Here is a 16,364-nt window from a genome sequence, read left to right on the forward strand (position 1 = left end):
TACTACGGATGAATAATTTCTGCAACCCAGGCTTCTAAAGACGAACCATGATTGTCGTCCGACTGTCATGTACAACATTGCGGGGTTGAGCTTTGCGAACGCTCTAAAATCTGTGATCTCCATAGCAGCACAGACTTGCACTCTTTCTCTACTCTCGGATTCTTCTGGCAGCAAGAAAAGACACGATCCTTGAACTACTCTTGCGAGACACCATGAACGGATGAGACTCCTCGCGAGTTCTCGTAAATCCTTCCGTTGGATTCGTAGTGTCAAACCAATCCGTACCTCACGGTGAACGATTGTTCTACTATCGATACAGTGCACAGCAGCTACAATTATATTGCCACAGCCATGGCACCTCTTCCCTTTACGACACGGTCGCTTTCCACGACGAGGTAAGATCAGTCCCCAGACAGAAAAGCAGCCGCGCTGCAGTGTGGAGAGAAAGAATCGCAGCGCTGATTTCTGTTGTAGTTCGAAGTTGAGCACTTGACTGCATGTGCCAGTGAGAACCGAAAAATCCTGCTGATCGTCGGATGGATGGTGTTCGACGCGTTTTATGCAGTTTATGAATACGATATTTTGTCGGCGACTTGTCGGAAAGTAGATCTTGACCAGGTCGTAACAACTCGTGTTAGCGCAATCGCCGCAGAATTTCATGTAAGTGTTGTAAAGTAAGTTTCAAAAATCAACTCTATTACTCACATAACTGGCAAAAAGCTGAATGGAACACCGATCCTAGCTTTCGGGCACAAGGACGGTTCGGTAACCGTGCTGCCGGTCTTCCGAGATGGCAACGTCCAGGTAAAGAAGAACCACAGAACCACATCGTTGTCCCAACCAACTAAGCATTTCGTTTCACAGGTTCGCACCATTGGCTCTGCCGACGGATCTGCTGTTACGACCTTGTCAATGGCACAAAATCCAAATGAGGGGCGCTCCGGATGGCGCGATATGAGACTCCTCTTTGGAACTGCAAAAGGCAGGCTGCAAGCTCACCGGATTTCAAATGATTTCCAAGTCATCCCGAGCAAGATATATCACCAAGCTAGACGTAATATATAAGGGCGATGGTTTAGCAAGGTTATTCACAAAGCTAACGATGATTTCCTCTTTACAGTTGTATCTACTCTTGACCTGATTGCTATACCAGAGACGCGTTCAATGGTCGCCGCATTCACATCCAAAAGAAATGATAATGATACGTGGTAAGGTAGAAATCTCCCATCCTGATCTTGCATCAACTGACTGGAACTTCAAGCTCCACTCTTCATATCATGGAGCTATATGGAAACGGCCGCAGAAGGATATTGGCAAACCTTCGACCTGACAGTGGTCAGCTAGGAAACATTGAATGGTTCCGATTGACTCAGGGTAAGTAAAAGATCTCAATCAAAGGTATACACTTGGCTGATTCCAAGTTAGGTCACAGCCGCGAATACCGAATTGAAGCGCTTTACAAGGCCCAAGATGAGGGCGACAATGTTGTATACCACGCTGCATCGTGGTCTGTTAGCACTGCAATGAAACTCCAGCTCGAGACAAAGTTCAAGTATGAGCATACTTCCGAAGATCTCCTTCGAGATATTTGCTACACAAACTCGCCGGAGGGCAAACGGTACTTATTCTTGGATGACAATACCCTCATCAATTTTACAACGAACAGACCTGATTCAAACGATATACACGAGCTGCAGGTGGAAAATCTTGATCAAATTGCGGCTGTGAGCGATCAAAGCACGAGTGTTGAATATGGTCCTATGATGATCGATAGCATGCAATCTGCGGAAGAGAAAAATGATGGAGCTGTTGAGCAAATGCAGCAGGAAGATGAAGGAGAACATTTGAACGAAACAAAAGTTGAAAGACAGTTGGAGCGTGAAAACGAAATGGATAACAAGTTGCAGGACATGACAAGCATACAGCAAGACTCACAATATGACTACTCACACGCACAAGATGACCAAACATCGGTTGAGTTTGAACAACGCAATCAAGAGCAGCAGAACGAAATGTCTGATATCCACAATGTTGATGACTTATCGCATGGATGTGTTTTCGAAGAGATGCCGATTGACGATGAAGAAATTGAAGAAGCGGAGGATATTGTTGCGTCGGGAAGCAGAGCGGATATGACAGAATACAACGAACGTCGCATGTCGCCAATAATACGAGCCGCAATGACAGAAACGTCAGAAGCCTCAGTACCACTGCAGCAGCAGACAGTTATATATGCTAGAACTGACACACCGTCGATTGCCTATCAAAATTTAGCGGTATCCGACGACGAGTACACTGACAGTGATAGCGAGGATGAATATGATGACCTGTTCGAACGACAAGAAGCCGACAGTGATACGAGCGCCGACGAGGTAGATCCACTCCATTTATTTGAATTTTTGGTCATGGGACCGGCAGAGAGCGATCTAGAATCTGTCAGCGAGCACAGCCTCGTCGAAGTGGATCCTGACGAATTACTCCTGGAACCGAACGAGATGGAAGAGTTCAGACAGTTAGTGAGAGAGAGACAGGGCCAGCCGATCGACGATTGGGATTTCTTTGCGCAGCTCCGACGCGATGAAGAGGAAGATGCTGATGATGAATCACCAACTCCTGCACCAGTTAGACGAGCAAGATTCCAGAGCTCTACGGCTCACGAAAGGGTCTTTGACGAACCTGAAATCCAGGAGGACGAACAACGCCGTTTCCCGGCTGATGTAGATGATTTCTATGATAGCTATTGGGAAGAATCGTCACCATTCGATTCAGCAACAGTCGAAAAGACAACACCGACCACTGCACGATCCGAGCACGATAATTCAAATGAGTCGATTGTTTCCACGCAACACTCTGACAATCTTTCGGGAGAAGAAGCATCAAGAATCGCCGTTTCCCCAACAATACTCCCAACAGTTGCTCGTGAAAGACATTGCCGCGATGATGAAGACGAACCCGAAATACAGGACGATATGTCACACCGTTTACCGATCGATGCAGATGACTTTGACGAGAGCGTAGCGTGGCCCGAGGTCTGGGAAGAACCATCACCATTCGATTCGGCGATGGTCGAATGGACAACAGACAGCATACCAGAAGTTGAGGCCGGGACCGTACAATCCGAGCATGATAGCTTAAATGATTCGGTTGTTTCCAAGCAGCACTATGATGACCCTTTGGGAGAAGACGCATCGGAAACGACGGTTGCTCCAACTATACCTCCAACACCTCCTCGTGCTGAACGTAGCCAAGATGATAAAGATGAGCCTGAAATCCAAGAGGATGAAGTACGGCAATCCCCAGTTGATATAGACGATTTCGATGAAAGCGTAGCGCGCCCCGAGATCTGGGAAAAACGAACAGTATTGGATCTAGCAATAGTCGAACAAACATCCTCCAAACCAACAGACAGTACAGGGAGGTCTGAGACCAAAACTACACAATCCGAGCATGCCATTCCAAACGACTCGATTGCATCCGAACAATACTCTGATAATCCTTTGGAAGAAGAAACATCAGGAACCACGGTTGCTCGTGAAAGACATTGCCAAGATGATGAAGACGAACCTGAAATCCAGAATGACAAGGCTCAGAGTTTACCGATCGACACGGATCATTTCGATGAAAGTGTAGCGTGGCCCGAGGTCTGGGAAGAACCATCACCTTTCGATTCGACAACTGTTGAAGAGACAACAGACAGTACACCGGAGATTGAGGCCAGAACTGCAGGATCAGAGCACGATAACTCAACTAATTCGATCGTGTTCGAGCAACTCTCTAACAGCCGTTTGGAAGATGAAACACCAGGAAACTGGTCTCCAACAATGTCTCAAACAGTTGCTCGTGAAAGACGTGGCCAAGATGATGAGCACGAACTTGAAATACAGTACGCCGAACCACACAGTATACCGATCGAGGCAGATGATTTCGGTGAAAATGTGGCGTGGCCCGAAGTCTGGGAAGAACCATCACATTCCGATTCAGGGAGGGCTGAACAGACAACAGAGATTACACCAGAAGTTGCGCCCAGAAATGTACGGGCCGATCACAATACTTTAAATGATTCGATCGGGTCCGAACAACTTTGTAATGACTTCCAGGGAGAAGAAACATCAAGATCCACAGTCTCTACAACAGTATTCCCAACAGTTTCTCGTAAGAGACATCACGATGATGATGATGATGATGAAGGTTCAATCTCAAGGCCTAGGGGCCCTAAAAATCCAAAGATGTCAGCAGAAATGCATTCATTCGGAACATCAGCATCTCAGTCAAATAATTATCTACACTACCTGGACGAGTCTAGGGAATACGAAAACCATCAGCTTACAGAATTGCCGTTGTCAGAGGAGCTGCAAAATGAAGAGAACGAGAGCATGTCCGGGGAATCAGATGTTTTTTACGACGCAGACATGTCACCTGAAGACATCATAGCAAGCTTCTCTCAAATTGCCCCTAATCTGGATTCAGTAAGACTTTGCATTCAGATATTCATGCTTTCTTGTTATTTAATGGTAGTGAAATAGACCTTAAAGACAGCCACAGAGTCGCAGCAGCAGGAAGATGACTTGAACGAAGAAAAAGATCGGCGAAAGGAGAGCATTGATGTAATGCTCGATATGTTGTTTGGTGGTAATGCACTGTTAAGCTGCGACGTTCAAACAGTCGATTGATGAAGCGTATCGATGTAGGCAAAGAAAAGCCTGAAATGAAGCATATACAAGCATTTGTCGATGGTCATTACACCGCCGAAGAACGGGGTTATATCCTGGAATGTTGCCTAGGATACAACACTACATATGCTGCTTTATTCGCAATGCATTTTGCCTTTGCGAAGCATATGGTACAAGAAGCTGTATACATCAATGGCCAGTTTCAAAGCAAATTCTCAAAGGTCCGGCTGGACGACGAAGAGCAAGAAATGCTCCGTTGTTGCGACATCCTTGCCTGTTTTGCAGAGCAAACTGCATGTAACAACCCTCCTCCATTCCTTCGTTTGTAAATAATATCCATTCCTCTTACCCCTTCACATGAGTCTAGTCGCAGGCTAGTATATCTTCCTAAAATGTCTCGTGCATTTTGTTCACCCCTTGTACTTTGATCCCTCATCACCTACAAATCAGATCAGCTTAGTATTGACCTCTCCAAATCCGTTACATACTTCAGTTGATTAAGGCTGACGAAAAGATACCAAAATCATTTGTGTGTTATCAAGAAATTAAAACCAGAAAACATTACTCGAACCTTTAGTTTGAAAAATTAGCGTCATTGTGTCTCACTTATGCTAATACGTATTCAATCTAAATTTGCTATGTATTAGCCGTCTCCAAGAGCTGTCAACGGCATGGTAAAGACGAAAATATTCGGGATCCACTTTATTCGACAAACATTACATTCGCTTACAACAAGTTCGCAAACAGACATGTCTAAGGTAGCGCCTAAAACCGCACGAGATACAGTTAGTGAGCGCTGTTTGTGGTTCTGTGAAGAATAAGAGCAATGAAGATATTGTGGCACTGTAGCCGTGAATCCAGCATGAATAAATGAATACCAAGCCCAAATGGAGAAGTTTTTGCCACCATATTTTGGAGAGAAGGTTCAAGCACATACTTCAAAGATACTAATGACAGCAACAAGTTGAGCTGGATCATCGGAAGAAGAATGTGTATTACCTTTGTCTGCAGCGATTGTCCAAAATAGAACGAAGCAGTGTCCATAATTTTTTCTTGTTTCTTTTAAGCTTTATGCAAGGCAGTTCTCCCTTCACTCTTCTTTCTCTTGGTTTTATTGGTTCTTTGTTTTCCCACGATTTTGCAATGCTCGAAATTGACGAAATACGTAAGGATCAAGAAATTACACGACATTCTTTCATTGCAAGATTCTCAATCACGCAACAAAAGCGCATCCAAATGATGATAGAAACACGTTTGCTTCATGTTTCGCCGGCTTGATGGGAGGTTCGTTATCGTGTGCTGCGCCCTATAAGGGAGGATCGGAATTATACAGAGATACCAACTTCTAGTCTCTACAGGTCTTGCAGGATTAGCAGTGGGCCACCCATTTGGTCAGTCAGTCACCAAAGTGGTTTTTGAGATACAAAGTTACTGACATGCTATCAATCAAGATACAGGTCAGTGATAGTCTGGATGGCTATTTGCTTTAGTCGTGTGAAATTGAAAGCTGGTTGGCTCCAGTCAAGGTACGGCTGCAAACACCGGAAATATCCTCGAGGTACAAAGGAACATGGAATTGCTTTGTATCCACTGTCCGACAAGAGAAGGCAAGTTCTAAACCGATGGCAGACGTTCTTTTTTGATAATAGTTGATGTTCTCAACTAAATTGTTATTGAATATGTACAGATCTTTGGGTTATACAAGGGCGTGGTAAGTATAGATAGAGATAAGCGTGGTGGTCAGGTGGACAGATTTCTGACTTTCCCCGTCATAGACATCGCCAGCAGTATGTCTAGGACGTCATTGGGTCGTGGGAAACTTTTTGGCTCACACTGCAACTATTATGCGCTTCTAGGCAGGTGTGGCGTTGGTGAATGCACTAGTTTTTGGATCGTATGAGTATATCCTTTCCAAATTACAAGTCAATGGCAGCAATGCAGCGCTGTCGTCACAGCAACCGGATCTATCCCATATCATGATCGCCGGGATGGGTGCAGGAATTGTTACCAGGTAATATACAAGATCAGTGTCACAATCGAGGGAAAGTTCATGCAATGAATTTATTTTTTTACTCACGCATGCAAATGGTAATAAAACAAAAAAGACGCAGTGACGTGCCCTATGGAACTCGCCAAGGTGCAGCTGCAGAATCAGATACATTCAGGAACCACGCGAGGGCCGCTGCACTGCCTCCAAAAGATGTACATGGCCGGCGGTGTAAGGCAGTGCTTTGGCGGCATGACACCCACGGTACTACGAGAATTGAGTTTCGGACCATACTTTGTCGCGTATGAATGCGCCGCGCGGTACCTGGCAACAGAAGAAGAAAAAGACTTGAATGCAATCAAAGTCATTGTTGCAGGCGGAATAGCAGGCATCGCTGCTTGGTGTTCGACATATCCTGCAGATGTAGTCAAGACACGGATGCAGTCTGATCCGCAGAAATATCGCCATACGCTCGATTGTTTCCGAGAATGCTTCAGAGTAGAAGGACTACGTGGTCTATATCGAGGACTCACACCAACGCTTTTACGCGCCTTCCCCTCAAACGCTGCTACTTTTATGGCATATACTTGGACGACAGAAGCTCTGATGAGCAGGCAACAGCATCCGAAACTGTCAGAGCAAAGAGACACCGTCGTTCTTTGATTTCTATACATTATTATTTGTATTTCGTTGATATATTATACAACAAGAAATATATAAACGCTGCTTTCTTGTTACTGCTGCTTTTCGTCTTCATCTTCTTGTACCTTGATATCTTCTTTCGCCATTTCTGATTCTGGCAACGCCTTTGCCCATACTTCCTCGGCTTGTTCCTTGGTTACATGCCCGAAGCAGATCTTGAACACGTCGTGGTATGTATCGACAGGAATACCCTTGATGCCCTCCTTGACGTGTTCCGGTAACTCTTCCCAATCAGCTTGATTATCCTTGGGGAAGAATATAGTTGTAACTTTTGATCGCTTGGCAGCAATCGTCTTTTCCTTTAGTCCACCAATTTGGAGCACTTTGCCCGTTACTGTCAGTTCGCCGGTCATGGCTATATCCGAAGGAACAGGCACGTTCAGTGCCAAGGAGATCAGGGAAGTCGCCATAGTAATACCAGCAGATGGACCTAGCCATGGACCATACAATCGTTAGCAAGTCCTCAATTACCAAAAGTGTATTCTTGCTAACCGTCTTTTGGCACTGCTCCGGCAGGACAGTGCAGATGGACTCTAGCTCTATCAAAGAATCTGTTCTTTGGGAAATGAGTCGCTACCAGCGACTTTGCAAACGTATATGCAATGCTAGTGGATTCTTTCATGACGTCGCCGAGCTGACCTGTCTTTGACAAGTGCGGCGACGATTTTGGTGTGAGCGATGATTCCAGCACCGACTCTATATACAATGATGATCCTCCTAAAAAAGCGATAAGCATATTAGATATATAAATGATTTCTGTGAGATGCTTAATTTACCCATGCTAGTCCATGCCAAGCCCATGACAACGCCGGGAGGTGTCTTGTCATACAGTCTATCGGAGTGGAATACTGGAGGACCGACGTAATCTTTGAGGTTTTCTGGTGTAATATCGATCTTAACATCGCCTGGAACCTGTAATGGTTTTCTATCTTCGTATGTCTTTTCCTGTCCAGCTTCCTTTGCGCCTTTATCATCTTCTGCTACCTCTGGATCATTCGAGCGCTTGTCAGAGGACAACACCTTGGGAGAGTCACCTTCTTGCTGCGGCAGCTTTTCCTCGCCAACTTTTTCCACTATATTGTAGGCTGCTTTTCTGTATACCTTGTCAATCTGCTTCTTCAAATTTCGGACTCCACTTTCGCGACAATAGTTCTTGATGAGAATATCGATGGCTTCCTTTGTAAGGTTGACATTGACTTTTTCAAGACCAGCAGCTATCTTGGCGTTAGGTGCGAGATATTTGGCAGCGATTGCTTCCTTCTCTTCAGCCACGTAGCCTGATAGTTGAATAACCTCCATGCGATCTAACAGCGGTCCGGGAATAGTATCGAGTACGTTGGCTGTGCAAACAAAGAGGACTTTGGATAAATCGACAGGTACATCCATGTAGTGGTCCAGGAAACTGCTGTTTTGTTCAGGATCTAGCAACTCAAGCAGTGCGGAAGACGGGTCGCCTTGATGTCCCCGACCGACCTTATCGATTTCGTCGATCAAAATAAGCGGATTCTCTGTTTGGACTTTCTTGAGAGCTTGGATCACTTTACCGGGCATAGCTCCAACATAAGTGCGGCGATGGCCCTTGATCTCGGCAACGTCTGTCAGACCACCAACCGAGAAACGATAAAATTCGCGATCAAGTGCACGCGCAATGCTCTTTCCTATAGACGTCTTGCCGACACCCGGCGGTCCTGCTAGGCAAAGGATTTTGCCCTCAACTGTTCCACGAAGCTTGCCAACCGCGATAAATTCGAGGATGCGGTCTTTCACATCTTTCAGACCATAGTGATCTTCGTCCAAGACCATTTTGGCGTGTACTATGTTGTAATTTTCTCGTGAACGTTTTCCCCAAGGGATTTGTGTGAGCCAGTCGAGGTAATTGCGGGTAACATTAAATTCCGAGGCAGCTGTTTCGAGATGCGCCAGCTTGTTGATTTCTTCATCAAACACTTTCTTGACTGAATCTGGCATTGCGAGTTTTTCGGCCCGTTCCTTGAACCCCTCGACCAATTTGTCCTTGCCGTCACTCTCTATACCGAGTTCCTTCTTGATACCTTTCATTTGCTCCATTAGATAGTATTCTCTCTGCCGCTTGGCGATCTTGCTTTCGACTTCTTTGGAAATCTTGTTCTGAAGCTGTGCATTCATAAGCTCCTTTTTGAGAACCAACAGCGCTTTTTGCAGACGCTCTTCGATAGACAGCGTCTCCAGTACTTGTTGCAGCTCCTCGGGTTCGCCTGCTGACACAGCAGCTGCAAAGTCGGCGAGTTTGCCAGGCTCTTCAAATACATTCGCTGCTGCTTGGGACATTGAAAAGCTGGCAATCTGGTCACGGAACAAAGGATTCAAGGATGCAATGTCCTTGAAGACCGATACAATCTCGGAAGTCACAGCGCGCACGGTTGGATTCTTTTTCGAGTAGGGCAAATCATCCATATTCTCAACATTTGCTAACGAGACAGAATGGTCTTTGAGTAAGAAGGAGGTAGCATACGCCGTTTCTTTTCGCTTGACTGCTTCTGGCTCGTTCGCCCCAGCTAAGTGGATAAAAAGTAAATACGTAGTCAAATACCTTTGCTGATTTTTTGCTTGACACTCTACCTGCTTCGCCAAGAGGCACTTCCTCTGTTTCCGCAAGGTCTCGCTCCTCTTTCCGTCGTTTAGGTGATAACAGGTCCGTGAATTTGATCCTTCGATGCGGATACAAAACCGCCGTGAGACCTTCTCTGTCCTTGTCTCCTCCACTGCTACTGGTCGGAAACACGCTGGTGATCTGTGCGAAAACACCGACCGGATAAACCTGATCCAGATCCGTGATGATATCCGTATCCAGTTTCTCATCCTTCAACAGGAAGGCACCAACGTAAGGCTGTCCTCGCTTTAGAAGCTCCTTGATAGCTGAGGTGACATCCGGGTCTTTCACTACAACAGCCTTATAGAAACCTGGGAACAATGGACGTCGCGCAATGGGTAGAGCAAGGACTTGAGGGTACACATCGGGCACGGACGGCTTTTGTAGCTGGCTATCAATGACGTTGAAGACCGATGACTTGCTCGAGTTGCTATTATCGTCACCACCCTCGTCGTCTCCTTGCGACTTTGCACCACCTTGAACCTCGTCATTGTTATCGTTCGGGTCGCGTTCACGCAAATACACTGATGTATTCGATATGTTTCGTACACGCTGAAGTGCTACAAGTACAGGCTTTGACGGGCTCAGTCGCAGTGTATTTGTAAGCGCGTCTGCGCCCCACACAGTTATTGGAGATTTCGTCGTGAGTGATCGCTTGCCGTGACTAGGTTTGGTTGCTGCCTTGCTGGCATGAGAAAATATCTGGGAGGCAACCCGTGTTCTCGGTATAGTACTCGAAATGTGCAGCAGGAAGGACGAGTTCATGTTGAACCCTGGAAAACCAAGAACAATGCATTGTTCGGGTTCATCTGCATTGGCGCGGTTTTCAATCTCAGCCCATTGCCATTAACAACGAGCATACCTACCGTGGGTCCCTCCACTGCAGTCCTACAAATGTCAAAACCAGTACTTTTGAATATTTGAGAAACAACGCCAAGAGTTTTCGGAAAGTGACTTACAGCTTTCTCTTCTTCCTCGAATGTAGTCAGTGTTCTAGCACTTTCTGGTTGTTTTATATCTCCTGGATGAAATGCCTGTGGCGCTATGGATATAGGAAAACGTCAGATACCCACCTTTATCAATGCCAAAGAAAAAAGACACTGTATTGTTCACAATAACTGCGGTAGAGGAGATAGAGAATATGGTTTGCAAGACAGATGCATGCTTTCAAATCGAAAAGACTTATATGAGATCCATGGCTGGCGCCAAAGGTTTCGATGCTAACAATCTCCACGCCTGCCTCCTTGTCAAAGCTTCGACGCTAGTGCACAGGCAAGCCTGATCGCTTCTTGGATGCAACCCGCCTTTGGACAGCTAGTGAGAACTGATTGTGGGTAGCTGTAATTGAGAGGAATAGAAATTGTTTTGCTTTGTTTGAGGTAATGCCTACGATTTCTGCAAAAGAATGGATTTACTAACGTCGTAACATCGCTTGTGAGTATTATTATTGGATGACCCGCGATGATAACCTAAGCATTAGTATGAGTGGGATTGCAAAGTGGAACAGGAAGCGTATAAAATGTAGTGTTTAGTCAAAAGGCAGCCCTGCACTTGAAACTATAAACTAAAGAACAGAAAGAGTAAAATGCGAATTCTGTGATCCATCAATACGGGTCCTTCTCAGTTGGTGATTGGAGTGATGGACAAGGATGGTAATATCATGCTTGAAGAGGAAGAATGAGTAACACAAGGAACCGGACTCCACTTACTTTGTGTCACCCTGTCAGAGCGCGCTGTTCAAAGTTCCACTGCGGCCTCAAGTGGCTGTATTTCAAGTGTTGCAAAATTCTCTTTGGTGATATTTGAGGAAACTAATTTACATCATCCTTGGTATTAGAAGATTTGGAAGGGTCCCTGTTCATGTGTCTTGTATCTATTAGTATGTATGCTGCTATCGGACGTCAAACAAGGCGCTAATCGTTTATAGTCCTCGATCTTTTTCGGGATCATTATCAGTGTTCGCGATTTCTAGCTCTGCCCGGTGTGAGATAGCCAGCAATTAAGTGATGGTAATTGCGGCCAAGAAATTTTGTATGTATTCAATTATCCGATATTCTACCTTCATATGCCTCGGAAAGTCAGCTTACATGTATGCATTTGGATATTTAAGTTAATACATGAAAGCGTTCAATCCGCTCCTTTGCATAAGTTCTATAACACACGCCTGCAGGTGTATTTTCAGAAGCAGACCGAAACACTCGCACACGTGTGCCGAATTTGTAACTATTTCATTTTAGTTAATCCTTGTTTGGATGCAAGTAACCCAGCCCCCTCAGCAGATATCCTGGAGTCGGGTAATTGCTTGAACAAATCGACCAGTAAAAGGGTCAGTTAACATACCTCGACTTTGCGTATCGATTGCGTATCGAGAGCGCGGGGAGCAATAGATCACGATGAAAGGAAAAAAGGGGCGGCGCGCAGTATGCCAAGTCGCAATACTAATAAGATAGAGTCCATAAAAGGAATTAATCTTTTACTCTACTTGCTGAGAGAGAGTGTGTGGTGGAAGCTTGCGCCACGCAAGCAAACCCTGCAAGGTATACACATGTTTACCTGCCGTTTTTTTCGCACTGTTCAATTTTCGGTGGTGCTACACCGTGCTGCTATTGGCTGATTTGGACATGTTTTCGGTGTAACCTTGCACGAGGTATAAAATGTCAAATTGTAATCATCAATGTTGCCCTGTTTCCTTGCTTTTCCTTTTGCAGCTTAACACGCTCAGGTACCATTGATCCATGGCTACAAACCATGCAAGAAACTCACCAGCGTTCCCTTCTACAAGGGTGGTTTGGCAATGTATAACAATAACTTTGATCAAGGAGGGAGAGAAGCAGGCTCGCCCTTGCCTGGCTACACTGAGCAGTACCCGCTGCAGCACACCAACTTTTCCAACGAGCCGCCTATGGAGCGTGGACCTCAGAGCTACAATGACTTTGATACCACGCAGCAGCCGTTGCTAGGAAGTCCCAACTCGCCGAACGGCCCTCGATCTCCATTTTCTAGAGTCGCTGGAGGTGGAGGAGGTGTTCAGTTTATTGAGCAGCCGCCACCGCCGCCCATGTCACCTGGCTCGCCGTACTATGGAGAGGCTCCCCGAAGACAGCCACGCCGATACAAGACGGGTACGGAATGACTGGAAAAGCATATATATATATAAATATATATTAACGTGAGATCATGTATATAGTGCGTAAGGTGAAACTGACGGGCGGTAACCTTGTACTGGATAACCCTGTGCCCACAAAATATCTGGAACGTCTGCCGAACAAGGAGGCGCACGAATTCACACATATGCGATACACTGCAGCAACCTGCGACCCAGCTGAATTCGCTGACCAAAAGTACACTCTTCGCCAACAATTGATGAACAGACAGACAGAACTCTTTATCGTATTAACAATGTACAACGTAAGTGTGGCTCAACAGATCACAATCGTGATTCTGGGATAGAAAGGAGGCTAACAATCACGTTACGTTATGCAGGAAGATGAAGTTCTTTTCTGCCGAACGCTGCACGGTGTCATGAAGAATATTGCGCATTTGTGCTCGCGTTCCAGATCCCATACTTGGGGAGAGGGCGGTTGGCAGAAAGTGGTTGTGTGCATCGTGTCTGACGGGCGTACAAAGATTCATCCCCGCACCTTGTCTGTGCTTGCCGCTTTAGGTGTGTATCAGGACGGTGTTGCCAAAAACATTGTCGAGGGCAAACCAGTCACCGCACACATTTACGAGGTAATGTATTGAATTGGCTTCAGGCTGTTCTTCGACGACGAACTGACAGCACATGGGCACCGTGAATTTTTTATTACTATTTTAAAATAGCACACTACACAAATCTCGGTGGACCCCGATATGAACTTTCGTGGAGCGGAAAAGGGTATTGTTCCAACCCAGCTACTGTTCTGCCTCAAGGAGAAGAACCAAAAAAAGATCAACTCCCATCGATGGTTTTTCCAGGCATTCGGCCCTCTCATCAACCCCAATATCTGCGTATTGATCGATGTCGGCACAAAGCCAGGCGGAACATCCATCTATCATTTGTGGAAGGCATTCGATGTCAACAAGAACGTCGCCGGTGCATGCGGTGAAATTAGAGCAATGACTGGCAAAGCTGGCGTCGCGCTCTTGAACCCCTTGGTCGCATCCCAAAACTTTGAGTACAAAATGTCCAATATCCTCGACAAGCCCCTGGAATCTGTGTTTGGCTACATCTCCGTCTTGCCCGGTGCTTTCTCAGCTTACCGTTTCATTGCACTCCAAAACGACGCCAACGGCCACGGTCCGCTCGAAAAGTACTTCTTGGGTGAGAAGCAGCATGGAAGCGATGCAGATATCTTCACAGCCAACATGTACCTGGCCGAAGATCGTATCTTGTGTTACGAGTTGGTTGCCAAGAAACACGCCGCATGGAAACTTCACTATGTGAACAATTCATACGGTGAAACCGACGTGCCAGACAACGTACCTGAGTTTATCTCCCAGCGTCGACGATGGCTCAACGGCTCCTTCTTTGCCGGTGTCTACGCCCTCGTACACACTGGAAAGCTCTGGACATCTGATCACAACATTATCCGCAAATTTTTCTTTATGATTCAAGGCATTTATCAGTTTTACAATTTGATCTTCTCTTGGTTTGCAATTGTAAGTCGAGCATCTGGAAATTCTCGATTGATTTCGTCAACTGATATATATATATGAAAAAAAAATAGGGCAACTTTTACCTCACATTCTACATCATGACCACCTCCATGGAGTCCGATTATCTCGATCCTAAACCTTTCTCGGCCCAAATCGCCACGTATCTGCATATCAGTTTCAATTACGTGTACATTGTCCTTCTTGTCATTCAGTTTATCATTGCCATGGGTAATCGTCCACAAGGCTTTAAATGGGCATATATCCTCAGTATCGTCTTCTTTGCGCTTCTCATGGTATACATCATGTTCTGTACTCTCTGGATCACCGTCGTTGGTGTCGACTCGGCTATCGAGCAAGCACGAGAATCGGACGACATGTTTGTAACACTAATCAACCAAAGTGCTTTCCGCCAAGTCATCGTCGCTGTTGTATCAACATATGTGATCTACTTTGTAGCAAGTTTCCTGTTCTTGGATCCCTGGCACATGTTTACAAGCTTCATCCAGTATATTTTCATGTCTCCTAGCTACATCAACGTGCTCAACATTTATGCGTTCTGTAACACTCACGATGTCTCTTGGGGTACCAAGGGTGACAACACTGTTTCCACAGAACTCGGTGTAGTCAAAGCAAAGAAGGGCAAGGATGGTGAACACCACGTTGAAGTTGAAGTGCCGACGGAGGAGAAGGATCTGAACGAACAGTACGAGGAGCACTGCCAGGATCTCAAGCGCGTCGTTGTGCCGGTCCACGAGAAGCGCGATGCAAAGACAAAACAGGAAGATTACTACAAGGCTTTCCGTACACGCCTGGTGCGTATAGCGTGTAGTGAGATCGATTATCTGCACTGTGTACTAACTTATCTTCCATACAGGTCTTGTCTTGGGTTATTACCAACATGGCTCTGGTAGCTGTGATTACCAACGGACAGATTTTGCAGTGGTTTGGATCCTACCAGGAACGTAGCACAGCGTACCTTGGTTTCATCTTGTGGTCTGTCGCTGGTCTTTCCGCTTTCCGATTCATTGGTTCTTGCTTGTACTTATTCTTTAGACTGTTCAATCGCTAAGCTGTACCTAGTTTCTAGTAACCCTTTAATATATTCTAGAAAAAATACATACAAATATATGCACATCTTATTGTCCTCTGTCTACTGCAGTTACAACAGCACTCAATCTGCATTCGGAGTAGCAATTTGTGACGACAGCGGGCTGTCCATGTATACTGTGTTTGGAGCATCAATTTTGCATCGCACTCGAATCAAATTTGGACCTTGGGGAAGATATTAATAAACATTCTCCTCGAATTAGAGTTCGTGTACACTTGCCATTTAGCCCAAACTTGCTTACGACGCGATGCGGGCACCCCAAATAACGCAAATGATCTCTTAATGAGTAAAACTTCGACATTGGATGTGTAGGTCGTGACTTACCGATAACTAAACGAAGTATTAATTAATATATTGTAAACTGCAGGCAATCAAATGGACCTACCGTAGAGATCTAAACCCGTTAGGGTCCCACATTTTGCAGTGGTGATATTCGCTCAGAAGAAAGGTGCAGGCCGCTCATGACCTGACCAAATGCACATCGCAATGTAGAACATGTTTTTGGATGTATTGGTGTCTCGGTTCCATAGGGTCCTACAGCTTTTGCAGACTTGGATCCCATTGTGCTTGACACCGTCGTCCGTGATCATGTTATCGAGAGTTCGCGATAAGCAAGCATGACATATATAT

The 16,364-nt window shown here is 45.6% G+C and overlaps 4 protein-coding genes across 4 annotated transcripts; 3 read left to right on the forward strand and 1 right to left on the reverse strand.

Annotated features, from left to right (window-relative positions):
* Positions 1–47: 47 nt before the first annotated feature.
* Positions 48–6,685, forward strand: VTP01DRAFT_9512 (uncharacterized protein; the record flags this gene model as incomplete). Its single annotated transcript, XM_069388747.1, has 14 exons — positions 48–69; positions 268–395; positions 475–660; positions 721–804; positions 865–1,054; positions 1,121–1,208; positions 1,262–1,374; positions 1,426–4,031; positions 4,098–4,466; positions 4,524–4,629; positions 4,689–4,891; positions 6,358–6,381; positions 6,446–6,457; positions 6,527–6,685. 14 exons carry the CDS (start codon positions 48–50, stop codon positions 6,683–6,685), a joined length of 4,290 nt encoding a protein of 1,429 aa, XP_069239932.1.
* Positions 6,686–6,792: 107 nt separating this feature from the next.
* Positions 6,793–7,320, forward strand: VTP01DRAFT_9513 (uncharacterized protein; the record flags this gene model as incomplete). The annotated part of the gene is made up of 1 exon (XM_069388748.1): positions 6,793–7,320. The coding sequence occupies one exon, from the start codon at positions 6,793–6,795 to the stop codon at positions 7,318–7,320; it is 528 nt and encodes a 175-aa protein (XP_069239933.1).
* Positions 7,321–7,391: 71 nt separating this feature from the next.
* VTP01DRAFT_9514 (uncharacterized protein) lies at positions 7,392–10,753 on the reverse strand (the record flags this gene model as incomplete). Its single annotated transcript, XM_069388749.1, has 4 exons — positions 7,392–7,789; positions 7,852–8,076; positions 8,136–9,893; positions 9,958–10,753. The coding sequence occupies 4 exons, from the start codon at positions 10,751–10,753 to the stop codon at positions 7,392–7,394; spliced, it is 3,177 nt and encodes a 1,058-aa protein (XP_069239934.1).
* A 2,029-nt stretch (positions 10,754–12,782) lies between these two features.
* On the forward strand, positions 12,783–15,695 carry VTP01DRAFT_9515 (uncharacterized protein; the record flags this gene model as incomplete). Its single annotated transcript, XM_069388750.1, has 6 exons — positions 12,783–13,110; positions 13,176–13,396; positions 13,472–13,720; positions 13,811–14,629; positions 14,698–15,438; positions 15,501–15,695. The coding sequence occupies 6 exons, from the start codon at positions 12,783–12,785 to the stop codon at positions 15,693–15,695; spliced, it is 2,553 nt and encodes an 850-aa protein (XP_069239935.1).
* Between the last annotated feature and the right edge of the window lie 669 nt (positions 15,696–16,364).

This window comes from Rhizomucor pusillus (genome assembly GCF_041956525.1).
Source record: "Rhizomucor pusillus strain CBS 183.67 unplaced genomic scaffold VTP01scaffold_7, whole genome shotgun sequence".
In the NCBI taxonomy this organism is placed as follows: domain Eukaryota; kingdom Fungi; phylum Mucoromycota; class Mucoromycetes; order Mucorales; family Lichtheimiaceae; genus Rhizomucor; species Rhizomucor pusillus.